This window comes from Apis mellifera, linkage group LG1, assembly GCF_003254395.2.
Source record: "Apis mellifera strain DH4 linkage group LG1, Amel_HAv3.1, whole genome shotgun sequence".
Taxonomy (NCBI): Eukaryota; Metazoa; Arthropoda; class Insecta; order Hymenoptera; family Apidae; genus Apis; species Apis mellifera.
In genome coordinates, this window is record NC_037638.1 from 20,050,316 (window position 1) to 20,075,004 (window position 24,689).

Consider the following 24,689-nt stretch of genomic DNA (forward strand, 5'->3'; position numbering starts at 1 on the left):
TGCGAGTGTTAAATTGGCATAGACAGGGAGGCTGTAGGAAAAGGGGTAAGAGAGCGGTTTGCAAGGATAGGTAGGTAAGTCGGGGCTTAGCCCGGTGACACAGTAAGCGGAACCAAGCCATGAAGCTTACGGCCGGCTCCGAGTTGTTATAATGGGATCCGGCTAAACGCAAGCCGATTTTAACTCTTCGCCGCAGTACTCGGCCAAGTTCAAGGCCATTGTCTTCTACCACGCTTCTGAAAGTGAACGGTCGACACCCGCAAACCCGTCTGAAATCGTCACCGGGGGTAAACTCTCTCTCTCTCTCTCTTTCTCCCGGGAAAAAATCCCTCCATTCAACGACAATGTATCCCATAAATATATCTTTTTTGTCTACGTTCGCGTTCAAATTATTATTTTTTTACCTTTCCTTTCTTCCCATTGATGGAATTTCTTTTAATTCTCCCCTTCTTCAGTGTGACGCATACATCAACTACATCTAATTACGTAATCGATACGAAACTATTCTCTGGATAAAAAGTTGAAGTTCGTAGATCGAACGAAGGATTAGACCTGGAAAAAATTATTTCGTGTTAATTGACGTACGTGAACCGATCCTGTATTCCTTCCTTCGAAGGTATTTCTTTTACAAAAAAAAAAAAAGATATAAAATATATTTGGACAAGATAAATCAGATAAATTAAGGAGAGCTTTTTTTTGGAAAAGGTTTTGGAACAGTTAGCTCGAATCGCAATAAAAGATTAAAAATCGGCTGTGCAAATAATTCAAGGGAGGGGGGGGGGTATCCTCTTTTGAAGTGAAAGTTGCGAAAGGGTCATCAAAGAAACTCGGCTCAGTACTTAGGCTATAACGGCTATAACGATTTGTTATAGCCCGTACGTTTGATGAGTTATTACGACGTCAAAAGGTAGGCAGGTACCCGCTCCGTCCAATTAGCCAGGCATAGGCCTCCTGCCCGATGCCTTCGGCTGCTTTGGGGTTCTTTGTTCCCCCGAGTTTAGGCCACTTAGAGATATACGCCGCCACCCTTCACTACTCTATTAACGACCAACGCACGCTATGCCATGCGTACCTACAAACGTATGCGTACACCTGCGATCCTTTAATGGACCGTAACAGGACTCTATCCACGCGCGAATCTCTCGATCATCCTCCTCCCCTATCTCTCTTCCATCACTCACCCACTCTCTCTCTCTCTCACGCAAGCGTATATTCTGTCCGCGTTCACGAGTTCAAACCTGATCGTATCAAAGGGAATACGGGACGTTTCGGGATAACAAAACGAACTAATTACTCCTTTTAATAATAGAAAGATGGAGTTTGGAAGATACGCGAGGGGGGAGAGAAAGAATGGAATGGAAGCTCCGTACATTTCAAGCGATTTTGCGGAGGAGGAGAATTTGTTTTATTGAAAAAAATGTGGTATTCGATCGTGTTGAAACAAAACGATACAAGAATAAAGATTCAACTATTTAGGAAGGGTGAAATAGCTGCGAGGGGGAGAAGATTGGGAAGAAAGAGAAGAGGAATGTTTTATTGGAAGGGTGGGGCACGCGATAGAAGCGCGAGTTAAAAGGTGAACGGCGACGAATATTGGCTTTCGGTTGCCGATATAATCTCTGGGGAGAGGGCGCGAAACGTTGTTATTTGCCGGTGGTAAAGAGTCGTAAATTGGTTACTTTACGTTTGTTGGCCGGGCAAATGTTTTTTAATTTCGTGGAAAACAGGATAACATCGGGGAAAGAACGTTGCGACGCGAAACGTGTGTGTACGTACGCAAATTGCGCCCGCGATTACGGTGGCCACGAGTCTGTAATTAATATGGCTTTTAATGGCTCGCGATCGATATACTCGGGAGCCCGCTCGAATAACGGGACCACCGGTCCCGTTTTAATGTTAATTAATTTTAAGTGCATTAGCAAAATTACAACCCCGAGGCGCGGAGAACTTGGCAACATCAATGTGATTAATAGGAGGCAGAATCGCGATCTGAAAGCACCGATGGAACGGTGGTATCATTGCCTCGTGGTGGCTCGCTCCTTGTCTCTGTGAAATGTGTGCGACCAAAGTTTTACGGAAATTCGCGTTTTAAAGCGTTATTTCCGCGTTGACACAAATTTAGATTTACTGATGATTTCGAATATCGATGCTATTCCTTCTACGATTTGTATTCTTTCGCAAATGAATAATTCTTGATTTCTTTTCTTCGAGAAAATTCATCCTTTTGTACGGAAAGGATACGTTTGATCTCGTCGTGTCGAGTAAGAAATAAAGAAAACGCAGAGGATGGAACAGATGATGAACGAGCAAATGTCGATATTCTGATCAAGATTGGAAAGATTCTTAGCTCTTTGTTTTGTATTTCCATGCGTGTATATAAATATATATATATATATATGTGTGTGCATGCTGATGGTTAAATAAATCGAACAAATTTATTTTTATTAATAATGCGATGGTTTATTTCGACGTAGGAAGATTTTCATGATAAAGCAATCATCATGTATCTTACAAGTTTAGATAGTTCTGTACATCTTGAGTCATATTTATTACAAAGTTGCTTAACGTGTTTATGTGCGCACAATATGTAATTATTACGGTTTACATTTTCATTTTTTCTATCATTAATTGTTATCGATACTTTTTTTTTTTTCTTTTTCATTTCTTTAATTGCGTTTACGATCTAATCCATAATATACATTAGGGTTGTATACACGAAATATACACTCACGATTAAGTATGCCTTTTTTTTTTTTTTTTTAAATTGTTTTTAATGTATTTACCTTTTTTTTTTCTTTTTTCCTGTTCGGAGACCATTACAACAGCGAAACCTGCTTTTTTTTTTCGTATCGCCTCCCCCACCCCTCCAAAAGTGCTACGCGTATTTTTCTTTTATTTTTTTTTCCAGTTCACTTTATTTCATTTCATTTCGTTTCGTTTCATTTCGTTTCATTTCATTTCATTACATTTCATTTTATTTCATTTCATTTCATTTTATTTTATTTTTTATTTTATTTTTTATTTTATTTTATTTTATTTTATTTTACTTTATTTTATTTTACTTTATTTTATTTTATTTTTGCCCGGATTACGTCGAGCGTAGCGCGAAAAAAAACTCGAATTCCGATGAGAAAAAAGAGAGAGAGAGAGAGAGAGAGAGAGAGAGAGAGTGAATAAATCGACGAGAACCTTGGAGAATGGCGTCCACGCATCCACGCAATCTTTCGGGCAAAGTGATTTTTTTTTTTTCCAAAGCGAGATCAAAGGGATCTCCTAGCTGGCTGGATCTCCGTCGGCTTCTCGATCATCTCGGCTTCTTTCCATCTCTCACGCGTGCGCACACTCTGCTCTTCCTATTTACAACAAATTTTCCCCGGCTACTGGCCGTGCTTGATATGATAATCAATTATCGTTACAATGCTAAGAATCGTAAGAATAAGAATCATAAAGATAATATACTTAACAATTAATGATAACGGCAGTGGTGAGTATTCGTATTCAGCATCGAGAGAAAACGAAGAAGAAGAAAAAAGAAAAAAGGAAGAAAAAAGCAAACATTAAATCCGCTCGCGGATTCCTTTCCTCATATGCTTGCTGTTCCTCTCATCCATCTCGCCGATTATTTATTACGTTATTCGTATATATGTATACGAATTCTATTTTATTTTCGCGAAACAGCAAATATTTTATATGTATATGTATATATAAAGTGTCTGTTGTTTCGCGAAAATAAAATAAAATTCAAAGAACAATGAAACGAATTTCATGTCTCTCATTCGCAGCGAAAAATAAAGGTAAAGAAAGGAGTAAAGAAAAGAAACGATATTACGCATTTGCGATTTATTATCCCCGATCCACTCTCCTCGCACCATTGATCAACGTTTGACGATCTTTAAACGATCACGATTGCATCGTTTCGATTGTCTCCGAATTTTACCCCCGTTATATATATTATTATATAAAACGAGCGATCACGTTATCGACGTAATTTTCTCTATAATTGAATGACGAATTCTTCGCGTGTGATTCGATTGAGTTCGAGATTGATCGACCATGAAAAATATCACCAATGATGATTTATTCCTTATTCCTTAAGGAATCAAAAAACAACGAAATATAATCGACAGGAAATATCGAAGGTACGATCGAAGGAATGTTTCGTTTCGATCGATGAATTATTCGGAATTATTATAAGGAAGCGACAAATCGTTCGAATGATAAATATAATTTCGTTTATCATCGAATCGTCAAAATTGTCGTCTCGATCCATTCCACTCGAGAACTCGCATTTCATGGAATAATTCTTTGTTTCTCTCGTTGAGGAGAACATTTCTTTTTTTTAAGAGAGATATACAATTTACGAGAGATTCTCTCTCTCTTTATATATATATATATATATATATATATATATATATATATATATATATATATTTGTATATATATATATATATATATACTGTTGCATTATTTAGGCAGAAATTCAAGGCCGACCTAAATACGATCTAAATACAACGAAGAATGTATCGTAAATTACGACGAGGCTCGATTTTTGTACATAACTCCTCATTACAAGTATATACTCATTATTTATCCCCATTATTTGTCCTCTCATTCTTCCAAAAAAAAAAAGAGAAAAGAAAACGAAGCTGATCAGTGAAAAACTTAATTCGCTCATCGACGACAAATTACCCGAAATTAAATCGAAAAAATTATTATATCCGTTCTCTCGCGAAAACGTTTCACTCTCCGCGAATCGCGAAATTACTTTGAAACCAGTCCTTCCTATTATCTCACCTTCAGTTCTATTATCGTTACACGAAGAAGAAGAAGAGAAAGAAACATTGTACTCGATACGACGCAACAAACGCACTTCAACATCATCGTTCGAATCCTCTCTGAAGTCACTCTATACTCCGATGTACACACACACACACACACACGCACATACATACGTGTACGTGTACGATATCCGGAAGTTCGCGCAAAATTCTCTTTCGAGAAAAAGAAGAAAAGAAAGAAAGAGAAGCGAGGGAAAAGAAAGGAGAAGAAACTCGCGAGATCCGTTCGCACGGATCAGATTCTTCTCTCTCATATCGTTCGGGATCGTCCGCAATTCCATTTCAATTGTTATCATCGGAATCGATATTACCGTTGACCTCGGAGCAATTTGCCGCCGAGTTGAGGCGCCAGTTGTACGGGGCCGGTGTCGATCCGAGGGCGGTCTCTTGGTTGCCGCGGCTCGAGATTGCCGTCGATCTTCCGCTGGACCGCTATACCATCGTCTGGTACTTCTGGTCGGGCAGTATGTAACCGTCCGACTCGGACGGTGAGGCGGTCATCTCGTTGGGCCCGGACGCGTTCAAATGGTGGCTGGTCAAGTGGGACATGGAGGAGGTGAGCGCCATGTTGTGGTGGTACTGGGGATGGTGGTAATTTCCCTGGGGGCTGTGATGCATGTGAGAGATCTGGGTCTGATAATAATCGCCGCTCGTGTACGGGTTCTGGTAGGCATTGTAAGTCTGCCCGGCGTAACATTGGCTCGGGTTCACCGAGCCCGGCGACGCTGAACTCCAAGTGAAACCATACTCGCCGTGATGAATTTGGTTCATCGGTGGGGGGTAAGAAGACGGCGGTAACTGGCTAGAGCCCGGCGTCAAAGGAGGAGACGGGGTGGTGAGCGCGCTGTTCGCCCCGCTGCCGCCCGTCGGCGTCACCCCCAGCCGTGGGTACGTGGACGTGGTGGACAAGAGCGGCGAGTTGGGCCCGGGTGCCTCCTTGCCCCGCGGCGGGGAGACGGGGGAGGAACGTCTGCTCGGGGTCGCGGTCGAGCTCGTCGACATCTTGTTGCCGTTGCTCGAGTTGCTCTGCGCCTGGCCCGATCCTCTCGGCGACCCTTTCGAGGGCGAGGCTTGTTGCTGCTGCTGCTGCTGCTGTTGCTGCTGCTGCTGCTGCAACTGTTGCCTGCACTTGGCGCGTCGATTCTTGAACCAAACCTGTGGAAACAAAGCAGGAACAGAAGAGGAAGATGGATTAATCGTCTCGAATCGAATATTCGAATTTTCTTCTTCTCGAGAGTGGTGATAGATCGGCGACTACGGTGGAGGCGAGGGTAGTATAGGGTGGTAGATTCTCTTTCGCGAGGGATGGAGGCCGAGAAGAAAAGGTGTCCCGCCACGAGGGATGGAGGAAGAACCGTTGGCAACCGTGGGGAGAGTTAATCGGTGCAATGGGAAAGTAATCGCGGGCGGGCGGCCGTAACATTTCATTAAATCGTAACAATAACAACGAAGGGGAGAGGGGGAGGAGGTAGAGAAGAGTTCAGGGGCTTTTATACGCTTTTATACACGGGTGTGTATGAAAGTTTACACGCTCGCGCTTTTGCGTGTACGTGTGTACTATCCCCCCGGGATATTCGCTTTGCCAGAACGCGAATTAAAATCTATCATATATGTATATATATATATGTATACACGCACAACGATTTCTATCACTTTGTCAACAGATATCGAATAATTTATGGAAAAACGCGTGGTAATAAAAGTATAATATAATAACGCGCGGGAGGCTAGTGATACAAAAAACGCTTTAAACGAAATTGGACGAGTGTGCCCTTAGAGAAGAAAGAAGGAGATGCCTTCTTTTTCCTCCTCCTTTCTGCCAAGAGACAAGGATACTGCCGAGCATGGACAAAAAAAAAAAGAAAGAAAGAAAGAAAAAAGTATCCCCCGTAGTAGGCCGCAGAGTTCGCTCTCCGCGCAGACTTTCCCCCTCTTTCACTCCCCCTCACGCACCCTCTGTAATCCGGGCACACAATGTGGCCAGGGGTGCGATCCTATGAATCTATGCCCGTGCCTTTAAAAGCAAGATCCGCCTTTATTGTTGTTATTATCGGCCAGTATTGTAACAGTTGTTACGAGGAACGCGAATCGTCCAACCGTGTACCGGGATTTCCAGTCGCCATGAATCCAGTCGCGTTGAGTTGGGTCGAGTCGAGAACGGAAGGGAAAAGTATGGTCGCGTCCCGATCTCGTCGAGAATACACACACACACATATATATATGGGGTTGAACGAGAAATTGAACGTGAACGAAGCGCGAAAAATTCGAAAATTCCGAACGAAATTCCGATCATCGATCATTATAAGACGAGACGAGATAAGAAGAGAGAAACCGTTCCTCCCCTTTGTATCGGTCGATCAACGGATTCTCGAAGGGGTGCGAAGATCCGAGCCGCGTGGATATTGCGCGACATCAACCGCAAGAGGAATGATCGTGACGAGAGGAAGGAAGAGGAAGGTAGATCTGCGGACGAAGAGAGAGAGAGAGAGAAAACGGCCATTACCGCTCCGTGTTTGCACAACGACGCCCCTCTCCCCTTCCTCCCTCCTCCCCCTCCCTCCTCCTCCCCCCAGGAACAACACACAACTCTCGCAGCTACCCCAAAAACCAACTGAACGGGTCCTGGTGCCATCCCCGATGGAAGCCCTCGGGGTGAACCACAGTCAGTTTCTCTCCACTACTCTGTGTATCGATGGCTAGGTGTAAATTGCATCACCATCTGGTTAGCATCCAACATGGAAAACCAACCCATTTGCCACTGGGCTGGAGCAGCTGCGTTGACATTTTCCTTTATGACAAATATATTTTCTTATTTGCGCTATTAATATATATACACACGCGCGCACACGCGGGGGTTTATATCGTATAGCGAAAGAACTGAAAAGATATTATTGGAAGATGATACGCGTAATTCGTCTGTCGGAATCTCACAGGAGAATCGATGAATCTGCATCGTTCGTGTCCACGATAATTTTTAACTTGTCGAGATCGGGAGTGGAGATCGGAACGGTTACGGATATTTTTTTTCGCGATATCGAAGATTATCGTGGAAGCGGAATTTAATACGGAGAAATAAATTCGTAAGGTAAACCTGTTCGCGAGGAGAAGTTTATCGCCCTCCCATCCCTGTCGTTCGGTAATAGCTATGCTACTAGTAGCCGGCTAGCAGTAGTAGGCACGTCTCTTTTTCACCGAGAAAATAACGTTTTGACGCGCTCCTCGATCGTAAATGATGGACGAACGACGACCTGGCGCATTCAAACGTGGCAAACATCGCGCGCAGCTGTGTCGTTCTCTCGCAGAGAGGACAGGCGTATAGAAACTCGCGAGCGAGATAGAACGAAGGGCTATAATCCAGGAACAAATCAACTATATGTTGTGCTCCATACATCGTGCTTCTGTGTTCCACCTAACACACCTCTACCCCCCCCTTCCTATAGGGTATAGATAACTCTGTACAGAACGGAATATACAGCTCTCTCTCTCCTTCTCCCTCGAAAACTTTTAGATCCCCTCCCTCCTCCCTTATCCACCTCTCCCCTTCGATATTATTCACGTGCACGATATATATATATTCGTGTGACGTATATATATATATATGTGTGTGTATCACACCCTTTAGCAGTTGCGCCTTCATTCAAGGCTCGAAGGCTTAAATTGGCGTGGAAACTCCGTGGAATTTCCGGACTCTAAATCGTCCCTTCCCAATGAGAAATCACTTTAATCGAGCTCGATGACTTTCGACCTTGTTCAAGATGCTTTCCACTTACGAATGCATAAATTCCAACGTTTTTTTCAAAAATTACGTGGCGATAAACCGTTCAACCGTTTCGCGAATCCCGAAGAGGGGGGCGATGGGATGGCGATTCGCGATCGCCTTTGATACATTCGAGGAGCATCCCGAAATAAAGATGTTACGAGGACCGCAATAAAAGCGTCAACGAGCTCGTCTATCAATGTACAGCCACGGGTGGGACAATGGCGGAAAGCGGAGGGACGTAGGGCGCGACACCGCGTTGTGTAAATACCTTAAATCTCGTCCATGCTTGCCGAAGCACGAAACACTCCCATTCCCCTCTCCCTGTCCCTCTCCTATACTATCCGTTACTATCGCTCGACCGAGATTGTCACTGTCGTTTTTCCCGTGACTTGTTGGATAGGGTAATCCGTACGCGACGAATAAAGCCGACGAATTCTCCTCTTTTCGGCTCCCGCGCGATCGATTTTTTTCCTCCCTTCATGTAGGCAGACGTAACAATAACGGGGATTCGAAAGAAGGAAGGAAGAGGAATGATTGAATAAAGAGGTAAAAAGAAAAGAAGGAAGAGAAGCGAGGAAAATATTATAAATTCACCTGAACTCGTGACTCCGGCAGATTAATTTTCAATGCAACTTCCTCTCGCATGAAAATATCTGGATACCTCGTTTTCGTGAACAAGCCTTCTAACACGTCTAATTGAGCTCTGGTAAACGTTGTTCTCTCCCTGCGCTGTTTCCGCTGGTTCATCCCTGAAACACGAAAAATCGAGACGAATTAGAAACAGTTAGAAGGGAAATTCTTCTAATCGCGATCGAATTTTATATACACGCGTCTCGTGATTTTCGACCATTCGGCCAAAACAACTTTTCTCTCCCTTTCCTTTCTTCTCTCTCTCTCTCGATCCGAAAACAGATAGGTCGAAGATGATTTTCGAGAGGCTTTCAACGACAAAAGGGTATAAGGCATCGGTGTGGTACCGCAGACCGGAGGACAGAAAAGGGGGTGGCGCAGAGGGGTGTAAGCGTTGCGAGGTCGCGATAGCGTAATTTTGAACAGTTCCCCGCTACGACCCACCCTCCTCTACCTTCCTCGTGCCATCGAGCCTCGCTTGCCTCGTTCCGGGACCCACGTAATCCGCTTATGAGGGGGGGTCACAGGGGCGGCGGGGCGGGCGGGCTGGCGGGCGCAGGGTGGAGAGGAGAGAGAAGAGAGGAGCGGAGGGTGGAGGACGGGGGACGACAAGTCAGGACGGCGGCGGGACGGGGGAGAGGAGGGGGTACACCCCGGAATACACGACCATCCGAAGAGGACCAAAGTCGCGGTTCGTTCCCAGCTGCCTCTCTGGAAACGATGGTACCCAACACGCCAACGTACAACGGTTCCAACCAATAAAAAGAAGAGGTTGGAAAACTGCGCTTCGCCAGTGTCTCCCGGTTGGAAGTTGGATCGTAAAGTCGTGGAAGGAATGGTGCGCGGGGGGAGAAGGAGGGGGAGGGTACCGGTCCAAATCATCCCAGCCCGACTGGGATCGTCGTCGTGTATTTTTTAATAGTTCGAATATTATTGTTGTTGTTGTTATAATACGTGAATTAATAATAACAATATTACAACACGACCGAACGAAAAATTATTGCCATTGTTTTTTTCCCTTTTTTTCCGAATCGATATGATCGAGCGTGTAAAGTTAAGAGTGGGAGAGGAGAGGGAAAGGGAGAGGGAGGTCGAGGTAGGTAGGTAGGATGATGATTGCGAGGTAGGAGTACAATGGTGTAGCAAAAAGAGAAAGCATCGGTGAGTAGGTTTAACGGGCGGAGAGCGAACGAAAAAGGAGGTGGAGGAGGAGGAGAAGAAGAAGAAGAAGAAGGGAGAGGAATTAAAAGCGGTAGCTCCACTACCGCGGAGTGGAGAATGGTTTACGACGAGGAGAGATATAAGCGAGCGAGATATCGTACGCGTCGTACGTACATTTATCCCTCTTCCCGTTAAACCCTTCTATGCGAAATCACGAGACCGAGATAAGATTGCAATTATTAATAGAACGTGCGTGAAACAAACGCACCTCGATCGTCGTGCCGTCCGGTCCGTCTCTTTCGAACTTTTAAATCCTCTCGAAACAATAACCAATTTAAAAATCGATCGAGCAAACTAATTTCCATCCGTAATATCGTCACGATTTTAAATATCAAACTATAATATTTATATTTCCAATTAAATAGCTCCTACTGGCAGAAATTTATCGCTGTCCTATAGAATCGGACTGGACGTGAAAAAAATTAATCCAGAAGCGTTCGGTGTCGATGAAAAGCGACAACGAGGCGAAACTTCAAAGAAAGGGAAGGAGTGGTCTTGTGGTATACCGTATGCGTCTATCTATCCCTCCCTCTCTCTCTCTCTCTTTTCCTCTCTCCCATTCCCTCAAGGAACGATAAGGAGTAACAACAAGCGAGGAGCGAGGGATGATGACGATGACGCCAAAGATGATGCATACATACGCGTGATCGCCGGCTAACGAACTGGTCGAGTCGGTTATCTGGCCGTACGTGCGGCCAGATCGTCGAGAATGATTGCGGCCTGGGCACAATGTAAAACTCCACGGTCGGCTACCGTCGTCGCAACGATGGCCACGACACGCCCGCGATCATTGAATCTATGATCCGTATCTTGCTCGTTGTGCGCGGATGGATATCCGAGCAGAGGCAGCAGAGGTCGGGCTTGAGGGGATGAGAGTGCTTCTGGGCTTCGAAAGAGAGAGGAACGGATCCAGCGCGGAGAGAATGCTTGATTGTCGAGTGGGCGTTAGCGCTACCGTTAACGACGGCCTTTGCCGACGGCTATACATTCGGCCCCTGCGAAAGCCAGGCCCTTATCCACCAACGAGACAATGGAATTCCGATTATGGCCTTCCGCCTGCCTCCGCGCGGCGTTGAGTGGGCGCGCGAGGAAAAGCCCTTCGTTTGCTTCCAATTCTGCGTACGCGGCAGACCAGATTCTCGAGTTTAAACGAGATAGCACGCCAAAACTTTCCGCAAATTCTGCTCCTCCGTTTACCTCGTCCTATTTCTTCTTATTTCTCGAAACATTTCTAAATTTCTTTTTATTCCTCGTATATATCTTTCGATCACGTGTCTCGAGCATTTTCTATTTCACGTGCTTGGAACTCAACTTTTTCAAGAAAAAAAGAAGTCCCTTGTTTCATTCGAATTTTGAAATTAGAAAATTATTCGCGAACACCGTATACAAATTCGTAAAAAATAAGTCTCGAGATCCGACTTAAGATTTATTAAGATTACTTGTTCGTTGGATCCTCGTGCTTCGTTCGCGCAATAAAAAAGTCCATCGTGTTCCACTGCGAAATATATAATTTTTTTCTTCTCGTTGCGTCGAGTTGTCGCGCCGTTACGTCGGTCGATAGTTATAATACCGCTTCGAGCGTCGTCCCATTTAAACGGCAAAGCCTCTTCGAACGAATTTCCAAACGTATAGGAAAATTGAGAAAATTTTTCTTGAGGAGGGTTGAGAATAAATTCGGATATACGGCGAAAACCGGCTAGCTAAGCAACCCTAATGGGACGGCAAACACCCGCTGCGTCCTGGAGTATGATTCGATTTATTATCGTGAGCGCGAGACGAGGCCTGGGGGTTGATACAAGGGTTGCTCTGGCTCATTGGCCCACAACGAGATCAGACGCGACCCTAATAGCAAATTCGTTTTCCGTTTATTGGATTCTTCCTTCCCCTTGTCTCGTGTTTCGAGCTTTCGGAATCACGGACCAAGTCAATGGACCGATAACAAAATTTCACAGTAATTCCCCCCTCCGCCCTCTCCTCCCCTCTCTCCTCCAACGATTCACCATCGATTCGCTTTTTCAAAACAAATAGACGCGATCTCTAATAATTCGCGTCCAATAAGAGACGATTAAATCGATCCGGGAAACGGGGATTGAAATTTAATCAATCTCTCTTTATCACCAACGATAACGCGGTTGTGTATTTTTCGAAAGATGGAATGGAAACGCGTGAAATGAATTATTAGCGAGCGGCGCTTGCTTATCCGCGATACGTATCTTACGAAACTACGCATGCAATATGAAATACGGTGATTCTAGCCGAGATCAAGCTTCTCGCTCGTTCATCACAACGCGTGTACGTACACTTCCTCGCCTTCTCGCCTTCGGATAATAATGTAAATAACGGGCGAGTTTGGACAAGTGACAGTCGCTTATCGAGAGAAAAGATTGAGGAATTATCGCGTGGAACGTGTCGAGGAATCGAAAAGTTAACGAGGATGATCGTCCCCCGTCGTCAATCGTCAAAAGTTGGAGGGTCTCGAACTCGAGCGAAATTGATAAAGCGCGTTAATCGAGAGGAGAAGAAGAAGAAGAAGAAGAGGAAGGAGAATCTCGTGGACGATCCCGGAGGCATGGAATCTCGTCCCACGGGTACGGAGGAGGAGGAGGTTATTGGTTATTTCGGTATTCATAGAATACAAGATGCGGCTGGTAGCCTGGAAATTCGATGCGGCGAAACTGAGAGAGAGGAGAGAGTGGGCGGTCGAATATCGGGAGGAAAGAACGAATTCGAACGAATACGATCGAAAAGGGAAGGGAATCGAAAATTAATTAAAAGCTAAAATACGAACAGGGCCCGCTAGTGACGTGGGGAACGTGGAAGAGGGAGGGAGGGGAGGGGGTGGGAGTCTGGATTATTCGGAAAGGGGGGGACCGTGGGATGATAGCACGTGCCGCCACCGATGAGAGACGGAATTCTAAAAGGCCATCAGTTACGAAAACATTTGGCCGACTTTGCGTTCACGGTATGACCTCCGTGAAATCGCTGCGTAAAGCAGATAACCGCGTACAGGATCGTTTATCTCTCGCCGTTTTCGTACAACCGATATTTCCTTCCCCTCCCGTTTCGAAGGAACAGGATGCGTTTGATGCGTTCGAGTAAAAAATAAAACAGGCCTGGCGCGCAAAGAAAGAAAGAGAAAGAAAGAGAAGAATCGCGTCAACTTCTTTCTCGACGGAACGAACGGAAAGAAACGCGTGTGGCCTTCTAGGATCTAGCCGTTCTTACGTGGTAATCTAGCAGAGAGGAGCATAAGTAAGTAACGAAATACCAACACGCATCCTGGACAAGCGAATAATCGGATAAGCTTCGTGTTACCGTCTTCCAACTGATGCCTTTTTCCTTCGCTCTTTCCTCTTCTGCGTCCACCTGCTTCGTGTAACGTATCCATGTATTCTTTAAAAAAAAAAAAAAAAAAAAAAAAAAAAATACAGATATTTGTGGAAAAGAGGTAGTGTAGCGCGTCTCGAACGGACGAATTGGATTGGAAAAATCCAAAAAATTTTCAAAAAATCCAGCCATTTTTGAAATTCTATAAATTGGCCGGATTGTCGGACGAGGATGAAGAAATTAGAAATCGCTCCAGTATATGTACGTACAACACGTGTCGAGGAAATAGATTCAAGTATCGATATCGTTGTACGTGATATTTCACTCAGACTCGAGTGTTTATCCTGCAATTAGCAGGACCTGTGTATTCGGATCCCCTCTATCGAGGGCACGCAACACGTCCGCCTACTCAATTTATCCCGTGACACGCGTCCAACGATCCCGAATTCTTCTTCCCTACACACCCGTAACGGCAAGATTTCTCTTCGCTCGCTCGCTCGCTTTCGCCTCGCGTGCTTGTTTAGCCCGTTATTTTGTGGCCACTTCGTAACAGAGACGGGCGCACGTGTTCCCGCCACGTGCCACCCTTAACCTGACGCCTAATTGAGTGATTGAAATTCTATCGAATTGACAATCTCCCCGACGAAGCGTCGTTCAATCGTCATCCCGCTTCCCGTTAATTCTTGCCCGTTAATTGTTTCCTTCCAATCAAAATTTCATCAAATTTTTCAAAAAATTTTATCAAAAAAAGAAGAATAAACAAAAATAAAATTCCCCTCCAGAGACCAAAGAGGATCAAAGAAAAACGAATCGCGTTAAAAGAAGAAGAAGAAGAAGAAGAAGATCCAACTCCTCCCTTCTTTTTCCAGATTATTGGAATTCGATTCCACCCATTGAATATTGAATAAGAAAAAAATCAGAGGCGTGGATGTTTACGCGTCACGATCCCTCCACCATAGAGGCGGAGGAAGTTAAGTGGACGGGCAATTTCTCTGTGACAACAAATAGTAGTAGTCGAATGAGAAAAGGGAGAGGCATGTGACGCGTTTCCCACGTACCCACCGCCTCTTCCATCCCTCAACAACGGGGAGAGAAACCTCGGCGCGTTAACGACAACGTTTCGACACCCCTCCCCTTCGGGCCCACCCTTCGCCCCGAGCTACTGTCTCTTTTTTTTATTCGCTCTCTCCTCTCCTCTCAAATCCCACGATTGCATAATAAAATAAATACTCAGTCACAGCGGCCAAACATTCTTCGGCCTTCGAATTATCCAACACGAACTGCCTCTTTCGCGGCACGCGACATTCCTGGCTTCGACCGATTTCGTACGGTATATTTCGCGGTGTCACACAGCTCGAGGCTACAGTAGAGAAACGAACAACAAGGGGGAGAGGAAAAATTCGAGGGGGAAAAAATCGAATCGATCGATCGGGACGAGTCGTTGGAAAAATTATCGGAATTAATGGAAAATGTTGGACCGCGACTTGGTTCATTGAACGCGAAAGCAAACCAACTATGAAATTAATTATCCACGTATATCCAGTTTCGAAATCATTTAAACTTTATGCAAATTATGTTCTCGAAGTTGTACGTACGGATACTGTTAACGAGTCTCTTTCTTCTCTTTCTTTTTTCATTCGCGAATATCAATGATTTTATCGTTCATGCTCCAATAACTTGATCTTAAGATTTAAGTAGTCCAACAGATATATACATTTACTTCGAACAATATATTTACTTCTTGATTCAATTCTTTTAAATCGTTACATCGATACTCTACTCATCCTTTGTTTTTCCCAAAATCAACCAACACTCTATCATAATCCCTATATACAATAATCCAAAGTAGTAACCGAGTAAAAGAGTCGAGAAAAACAGTGTAAAGAGCGAAGCGAAAAAGCGTTCGCTTCTTCGACTTATCTTTGCCCTCTTCGGAATCATCATCATCATCCTCTTTTCGGCTCGCGCCGAAAACGAACGGTGCGCGATAAAAATGCAAAACGTTTCCACGCTTCGTTACCGATTCCTCTCCCGTTTTGTAGCCGGCCACGAGGCTTGTTCCTGCCCCTCTTGCCTCTTCCGATCGCCTCTTTCGCGCTAACGCGTGCAGACACAGACAGACGCAGAGGGGCGACACTCAACGACGGCCCCCGCTTCCTCTCTCTCTCTCTCGTTCCACGGCTTTTCGTTGTAGCGGATACGCCTACAACGGATAGGCGGCTGGACGCGGGTACGTAGGGACCTAACGGACAGATCCGTGTTTCCATGGAAACCCACCTATCTGCGTTGGTTGGACCTATACTGCCTGCTGCCACCCTGATAAGCGGCTTACTCTCATGGTTCTCTCTACTCTTCTTCGCTGGGGCATTCCAGCCCCTTCCTCCCACCCTCTTGCCCATCATTCCAATCCCTCTCTCTCTCTCTCTCTCTCTTTCTATATACAGCTCTTTCTCTTTCGCAACTTTGGCCTCCCCCTCGTGAAAAGGACCAAGACGAGGAGAGAAAGCGCGGGTATGTATCCCAAGCGCGAGGACGCGCGTGGAAACGGCAAGGAAAGATGAAAGGAAGGAGTTGATCAATCGTGGGGTCCGGCCGAATTGGGAACGTCGCTTGTTATTTCTGATCACTCGTAGCTGTATCTATCTGTCTACTTTTTTTTCTCGTCGCTCTTCTACTTTTAACTAGTTAAGGCAAGGATTTTGTTTCTATTATAATCGATAAGACGAAAGAGAGAAGAGTTTGATAGGAATTTATTATTCCGTGTGATTTGACGCGATTAATCGCGGATATTCGAGTAAAAAGAAAAGAATTCGGGCAATACCTTGAAGGCAAGAAGAAATGCACGGGAGCGCCTGCCACGGAATGACTACACGGGTTGGCTATATAGTTAAAAAGAAGCCCTGAGTTTACTTCGATAATTTTGTATGGCTTCAGTCGATGCATCGATTTGCATGACAATCAATAATGGGCTGGCATGGCGCGCGGACCAAATACTTTTACTAGGAGATAACAGACCGCACGATTCGCGAAATGCAGGAAACGTGTATCATCCATCGAGCAATGAGATCGGGGGCGTAAAACTCGGATAAATGGTACGAAATGTTTGCAGCTACCAAATAAATCCATCCAATACGTATTTAATCGTATCAATCCTTCGTTCGCAATCAAACGGGTGTTCTTTTTAAAGCCTCGTAAAAAAAAAAAAAAAAAAAAAGAAACGCGAGAATAAAATAATTTTTAGGGAAATTTAAGATGGGTAAACGATGCTATTGAACGAAAGAAAGGAAATGTTCTTCCAAACTACCGTATTTTTTTCTACCTTTCCTTTTCTCGTAAATGGAAAAGGACAATCGAATTGACACCGATTTCTAATTTTTCCTTCCTTTCGTCTCTTTCAGATCAGGGACGAGAAAGTGTTAATTTAATTTTTTCAAAGAAAGAGGAAAAATTGAATCGTTAAAAGAAATGTTTCGACGAACAGCTAACGCCACCTCACGCAGTGTACATCAACACTTTCACTTACTCGAAAATGTCAATATCCTTCGTTCCATTACCTATGGCAACCAATGAACTATTGTCTCGCTTACAGGTAAACGACCGCTACTTGGCAAAAATAAAAGGACCAAAAACGGGACATTTTAAGTGTTCACCTGGTCACCGAAAACTTTAATCTAACAAAGAAACGATAATGACCAACCATCCTTTTTCATTATTAAATTAAATTTCTTCAAAATACCGTAGAATTAACAACGTACAACTTGCGAAATAACTCTAATAACTCTAATATCCTAACATCGTTCAATATCATTCAATATCATTTCTTTTTCTTTTCTTTTAATTTTCCACAAACATACCGAATCCGTGAAACTCGTTTTACTCTCCGAAGAAATCGATTACTGTCTCCGGGCCAAAAAGAAAAGAAAAAAAACCTCGTTACACGATTGTTTCAAAGATTCAAGGAAGCGCAATAACATGTAAAAACTAACCTTGGGGAAACGCAGCGAGGCCGTGCTCCAAGGGATGAGGGTGAGGATGGCCGTGAGTGGCGAGGGCGAAGGGCGAAGGTAGGCCAGGATGTGGCGCGCCTGGGTGCGGGTGAGAGTGCGGATGTGGGTGAGTAGCAACCCCCATCGCCGGATGACTGTGGGGATGGTACTGGGGACTACCGGTCGGGGCGCAAGTGGCGCCCGCCGCCTTCAAGTACCCCGCCATGTAACCCGCGAGGCAAGCCAGCTCACCCGCCACCGCTGCACCCTTATCGCGCTCCCTTATCTCTTGACCCCCGCCCTCCTCCGCCGTCCACCAGCTGTTCTCCTCCCGATGATCGTTCTGGCTCGGCTGCGAAGATAACTTCGCGCTGCTCTCCGACACCTTCGTCGCCGGCTCCTGTGATACCGACACGTTGCCGTTTCGCGCACAACTGTTGTAACCTTCGTAATCCTCCACCTGAAACGATAATTTAACGCGACTGAGTTAGCTCACAAGTAGATGTAAAGAGAAGAAAGAAGAAATAGAATCCGCCACTCGATTTTGACTTTTTTGATCGCGTTAGTGAAGGCGAGAACGAATGTCTTTTCTTGTCAACGAAAAATTTTAGTATTTTTTTCTTTTTTTGACGACAATTATATATATTTTTTGAGAGATAAATTGTTGTATATTTCTATATGTGTCTTTTTTTTTAATATAAATTATTGGTTACATTTATTTACGATTAAGTATGAGTATTATTGAGAGGAGATGCCGTGAAACTCACAAGCTTATGATTAAACTCGGGATACTGTGTGTAGTCCATTTAAGCGAAATCCAACAACGAATCCAAGGAAAGATTCTTCCATTCACTACACTACACTACCTTGAAACTATCACTGACGCTTGCATCGTTATTCGTCGTATCACTGGCCATTTTCTTTCATTTTCGAAACTTCCTCCTGATTACTCTTCCTCCGACATTGCCAGCTGGCAATGCGTGCTACCTCTTCGAGAAGTGTGACAAAATTGACGGACAAATTTGCCAGCCACGAGTTTAGTTTACCTCGTGTAGGTAACTATCCCCACCTTTTAACAGTTTAAATAGTTTTTCAGACCCTTTTATCCCTTCCCTGTAAACGAGGGTGGGGATTTCGGAGCAGACCTGGCCAGAAACAGGGATACTCATACTCGAATGGCTCCTCGTCGGTTATGGCTCGTCCTTTTTTATGACCAACGATACACCAATCTTTCGATTAACCCTCCCCCGAATAACGATTAACCAATCCCGTTATTTAACTCTTAAAATGTTAAATGAAAATTAAAGAAACTTCGATCGTATCTCATATCGCTTCATTTTCCTTCCCTTTACTTTCTCCCAAATTTATCCCAAAACTATAATCTATCATATATTATCCACAATTATGGACTTTTCGTTTGAATAAACTAGAAATATAATAATAAAATCGATGGTATAAAAATTAGAATAGGATGATCAACAATCGATCCAAGTAGCGGCGCGTGCTAAACCGGAAGGGGATTCTATGGTAAAGAGGCGGCTTATCCGAAAAACTTAACTTCCCACTAGACGCTAAACGGCTAAATAAACTTGCAAGTTTTTATTCGACGGGCGGGCAAAGTGGAGATAGATACAATGTGTCGGAAAAAGACACGAGTGCAGGAGAGGAGAGAGGAGGAGGAGGAGGAGGAGGACGATGCACGTTGGTAGGTATGTTTACACGGGGGCATTATGGCGGATAATGTTTGTTATAGGCGTCTATGCTCTAGAGCCAGGAGAGGCGAGACTATCCGACGTTAAAAGGCCAGCCTGGTCGATCCGCTTACGGCGGATGAGGCTCAAATTGAGTGAGAGATAGTGAACTCTCGTGCAACGAGTTGCACGAGCATCACACATGTCTCGATGGGCGCACCGTGCATATTTATATACGCGTTTACTTCGCAATTTATAGCGCGTATCGCGTAATAATTTCGTTGATAATCCAATACGCGCACGAGGCAACCAAAGGATATAACGGATATAGAAACAATACGCCAAGTGTAATGCGATACGTGTAAATACATCGATTCCGTGTAAATCGAAATCTTTTGTTCCGTTCCCGCGGATTTATCACGAAGAGGAAAAATTAATTCCTTTTCGGATAATTATATTGCGTGAAAGTGAAATTACAATTAAATTCTCTCTGTTGTTTCTTCCCCTTCGTTTCACATTGCAAACTATCTGTCTATCAATTCGTTCCTGAAGAGTGGAATAATAGATGGGTAAAATTTTAAACGGGAATTTTACTGTTATCGAAAAATGGCGGAAAGTATAATAATGAAAAAAACTTTCAACAACGTAAAGATTCTACTTGAAAAAGATAGATTCGAACCGTTAAAAAATACTCGATAATTTTTCATCGTCAAATTACCGCACACTTTTTTACGTCACGATTCAAATTAAAATACAATTATAGAATACTTATTAAGTAAGTATTTTCTCCTATTAGGAAAAAGAAACCTATTTAAAACGGTTAAAATCATTTTCCACATTAGATGTGAAAAATAAAATAGGAAATGAAAATTATTTTCGAGGTGTATATATATATATATATTGCCATAAAAATGTTGAAACGAAATCGTCGAACTTTGTTACCTGTGGACAAGTGTTAACTGTGAAAGAAAGTATGGTGGATACTTGTCTACCTGTGTCGCAGGCCTTACCTTAATCAAGGAATTAATAACACTTTGGCAAAGACCTTTTCTTCGAAGCCTATTGTCAATGGGATAGGACAGAAGGGCAGTATTGCGATTTGTGGTTAACAGCCCAAAAATATCTTGCTTTTGGGGAAAACTCTTGAGCTGTTGCCAAATCAACTGGACATTGTCTGTTAGCGCCCTTCTCCGGCATTAGACTAACCTCGGTAAACAGCAGCTACAGGGTGTCGGTGACCAGTCTTCAAGGATGCATACCGCTAATACCTTATATACCTGAGAATTTACATTCTGACAGCTGATTCTATCCCTTTTGTAAATTTGTACGCATCGTCATAAATTTATCACAATTTATCTGCGTGTATATATACTTATAAAAAACGCGAGAAATAGTTTTTCTTTCTTTCTTTCTTTTCTTTTTCTTTTGAAATTTATAAAACTCTTTCATACCTGAACAGTTTTACGATGATAAAATTTTCGAAGTAATATTTAATCTTCGTTTGGTTTTAACTCTCGTTTGTTTCTATTACGATTTTGACGATAATCAATTAAAGCATTAAAGGAAAATCGTTAGAATTTGGAACGTAAAGTTATTCAGAAAAATTTGTTTAACGAAAAGTATAATTTTAATACTTTTAAAGTTATTTTTAATAGAAAAAAAAATAGATATCTTTTTTTTATCTTTTTTGAGACATTTCGATAAATATACATCTGTCATGATATCTCGCAATTATCACGCGATTGTACAAGTTTTTTCTTTTTTTTTTTTTAAAAAAAAGTAACCAACTCTAGGAAACACAGTTAAGCCAAGTATTACATTTCATTATCGCGTTGATGTATTAATATATACAGAAGAAAAAAAAATTGAATGAAATCTTGAAATCCATTTTTCAACAAGATAATTGATTCTTCGTTACCCCGGTAATCCATCTTCTGAAACGTGACTAATTTTATCTCTTCACTCGTACACAATACACATTTCGTGACGATGAATAATTAAAGTGATAATTAACGGTGAGACACAATAATTGCGATGGATTGGAGTAAACATCGGATTTCTCCGTGTGATTGATGGAAAGATGGCCGCCGCATGACAGTAATGTGCTTACGTTTTCGTGTTTTCGCTCGATCGTACGAAATAAATTAACATATAAGATAGAACGTTTTTGCACCGTATACATCATAATGCAAATTACTCGAAGAGATCGATAGAACGATCGATAGATGATCGAACGTTATTCACGTTGGAATTGGAAACAGATTTTAAAGATCGACGTTTCCATGGTTTCTTCCACCATAAAGGAAAACTTTCTTCGAGTTATCTATTAAAATAATTAACGCGAGCAATTATTTGTCTTCATTAATTTCAAAAAACGATAGTAATCGATCGTGTATTCCTTCGATCGTGTACGAATTCATGTGAATAACTGAATATATACGGCGATAGTGTCATTGATAGGAGGGGAGGGGAAAAAAATTATGAGTGTACGAGGGAGAGAAGGATAGATTGCGTGGACAAGATTGCGCAAGCTTCGCCTAGCGAAAGGAAGAAGGGTCGACTAGGTAAAAAAATCTATATAAAGGTGAAAAGAGGAAAACTGGATGGGGTGGTTGGCTCGAGGAGCAAAACGGGAGAAAAGGGAGAGAAAGAGAGAGGCGTGTATCGAGTTTGCGCGTTTTATTCCTCCTCCTATGTTCAGGCTCCGCCCTGATGTTTTCCCTCCTCCAGCTTTCCTATTCGCCCTTCGATCCCTCCTGGACCATAAGGGATCGTAACTTTGCCGACGTTTCGTATCGAAATTTTACTCCCTGAATGACGCTTGTCACGTCGTACGATCGAGTCAAATCGAGTGATGACGAATTTAAAAAAAAAAATATATATTCAATTCCTTCTCACGATTACTTTCTCCTTCTTTTTCCTTCTTAAATTGAGTTAAAAAATCGATATATATAATTAATTTACATATATAGAAAGAATGATCTTCGTCAATGTTTCGTACAAAAATTTTAATGCCTGGAAAACAATTGTGGAATGGAATCAAATAAACTGTTGCGTTGTAAGTTTATTGAAACACGTCCAATTCTTTTTTATTATTATTTTTTTACTACTATTTTCTCGTCCTCTTCATCTATAATCGTAAGGAATCGTAACATTTATAGAATCAATTCTAAGTTGTCGTGGTAAGTTCGTGTTTATTTGAAATATTTCTCTCTTATTGTCTTTCTTTGACTATTTCTCATTGTATTTTTTTATTTGCTTCTTTTTTAAATTAAAAAAGAAAAAGTGTGCAATGTCATTTATGGGGAAAGAAATCGTTGAGTACATGTTCATTTTTTATTTCTTTTCTAAATGACCTTGTCCCGCCAAAGCAATAAAGAATTATATTGCAGTGCCTGAAGTATTCTCCACAATCAGCAATACCTCGTTTCCAGACCGTTTACGACCACGATGATTACGGCAAGAAAACTACTTTCCTTGCTATTATGCTTCAATACTCAAATTTTTATTGCATTATTGATGCCTTTTTTCTTTTTTTTCTTTTCTTTTCTTTTTTCCCTTCTTTTTTGTTTTTTTCTGTAGGGAAATATTTTCATCAAACTCTCCTGAGGAGGGGAATCCTCCATATTGGAAAATAACAAAGCACTTAATCAGTGAAAAAAAACTTAAAGAGAAAGATCTCTTCAATGCATTAACCATTCCGAGGAAATATGCTTAATTTATTACGGCTATTACGTTTCGAATTTAAGAGTGCGCGTAATCCGATATTAAGTCCCCGTAATTTTTCCATTCGACAAAATTTTCAATTCGATTTCATTACCCGTTTCGCGCCAATCGAAAATTATAACGATACGATCAGATACTATACACCATTAAGATCTAAAATCGAGAAGAAAAAGGGAAGTAACGATCGCCGATCGAATCGTTAATCCAGAGGAATTAAAAATAACCATTCACGACGATCGTAATCAACTCAATCCACCAACGTAACATCGAAAACACCTTGTGTTTAGATCCACTAGCAGTAATAGCAGTAGTAGTAGTAGTAGCAGTAGCAATCTCCCGCTCAGTGTGGCTGCGCGCTTCATCATTACTTTCACTGGAATTCCAATGGCGTTCGCGTAACCGGTTTAAAACGAACGCGGCGGATTTCTTTCGCGTTTCGGCGCCGGGAATCCAGAAATAAACGCGAGAAATATCAATCGGCCGATTACCGAGCTACCACTACTGCCCAACGTTTTTCGCCTTGTTCCATTGTCGAGGGATCGAGACGCGCGGTAAAAAGCGCGTGGATCGTGGATATTTCTCCTCTCTCCCCGCAGGGATAAAAGAGAAAAAGGGAAGGAAAGAAAAAAAAAAAAAGGAAAAAGACACGCGAACCCGCTGATAGCCGGACTATGTTTTTTCAGTTGGTCGGCATAAAAAATGCGACTCCGCTCGGCTTTGTCGTCGGTGGGTAATACCCGCCACCGGTGGCCCTACCCCTCCCTCCCTCCTCCTCGAAAGAAATAAAAAGAGAAAGAAAAGAGGATCCTTCTCGCCTTCTTCTCCCCTTTATATCCCGCCCCGTTGATGCACCGTGCTCGCTACCTTTTTCCTCCACTCCTCCTACAACTACAACTTGCAGGCTTCCTCTTCTTTACCAGCGGCATAAGCGGCGGTAAATAATAAATGATCTCGCGTCGGTGCGAGGCGAGGCGAGGCGAGGCGAGGCGAGGCGAGGCGAGCGAGCGAGCGCATACAGATAGAGAGGTTTTTTCGTCGTGGCCGGAGGGGCAGCAGGCAAACGCACACCGCGCCAACGCGTTAAATACAGTCGCGTATTTACGACGGTCGGTTTGAGGGAGGGAGGGAGGGGGCGGCCGATCAGGTTCCCCGCGGGAACGCTGCGGAAGAGTAAAAACCACGAGGAACGGGAGGGAGAGGGAGGCGGGGACGGAGGGTCCACACACGGCCTTCCTCGACGAATTTATAGAGGAGAAATTAGGAGGTTTATAGAAGCTGTGCGCGGTAGCTAACCGTAGATCATCATTAGAGGCCCAACTGGGCTGCTATGTGCGGATACATATGTGGCCGTGGCCGGCACATATTTACCACGCCACCAAACCGATTCCCCGAGGCTTCTCCATCTCGCCGAGGTTTCCGCCGTCCCTCCTCCGCTCTCCTTTCCTTTCCTTTCCTGCGTGTGCCTCGCCGATCAAAGCACGGTCAGAAGGAGAGGGGGGGAGAGAGAGAG

At 43.3% G+C, this 24,689-nt stretch overlaps 1 protein-coding gene across 2 annotated transcripts in view; it reads right to left on the bottom strand.

Moving 5' to 3' along the window:
* Nucleotides 1-4,427: 4,427 nt before the first annotated feature.
* The window catches only part of LOC410684 (orthodenticle 1), a 36,661-nt gene continuing 16,399 nt past the window's right edge, over nt 4,428-24,689 (bottom strand). The window contains exons 1-4 of one of the 2 annotated variants that reach the window (XM_026446161.1): nt 18,530-20,294; nt 17,763-18,222; nt 9,193-9,347; nt 4,428-5,993 (exon numbers count right to left, since the gene is read on the bottom strand). In XM_026446161.1, coding sequence (XP_026301946.1) covers nt 5,271-5,993; nt 9,193-9,347; nt 17,763-18,222; nt 18,530-18,568 — 1,377 coding nt within the window. In that variant the 5' untranslated portion in view covers nt 18,569-20,294 and the 3' untranslated portion in view covers nt 4,428-5,270. Of the gene's footprint in view, nt 5,994-9,192; nt 9,348-17,762; nt 18,223-18,529; nt 20,295-24,689 lie in introns of those variants that run through there. The other variant, XM_026446162.1, reaches the window with a different exon arrangement.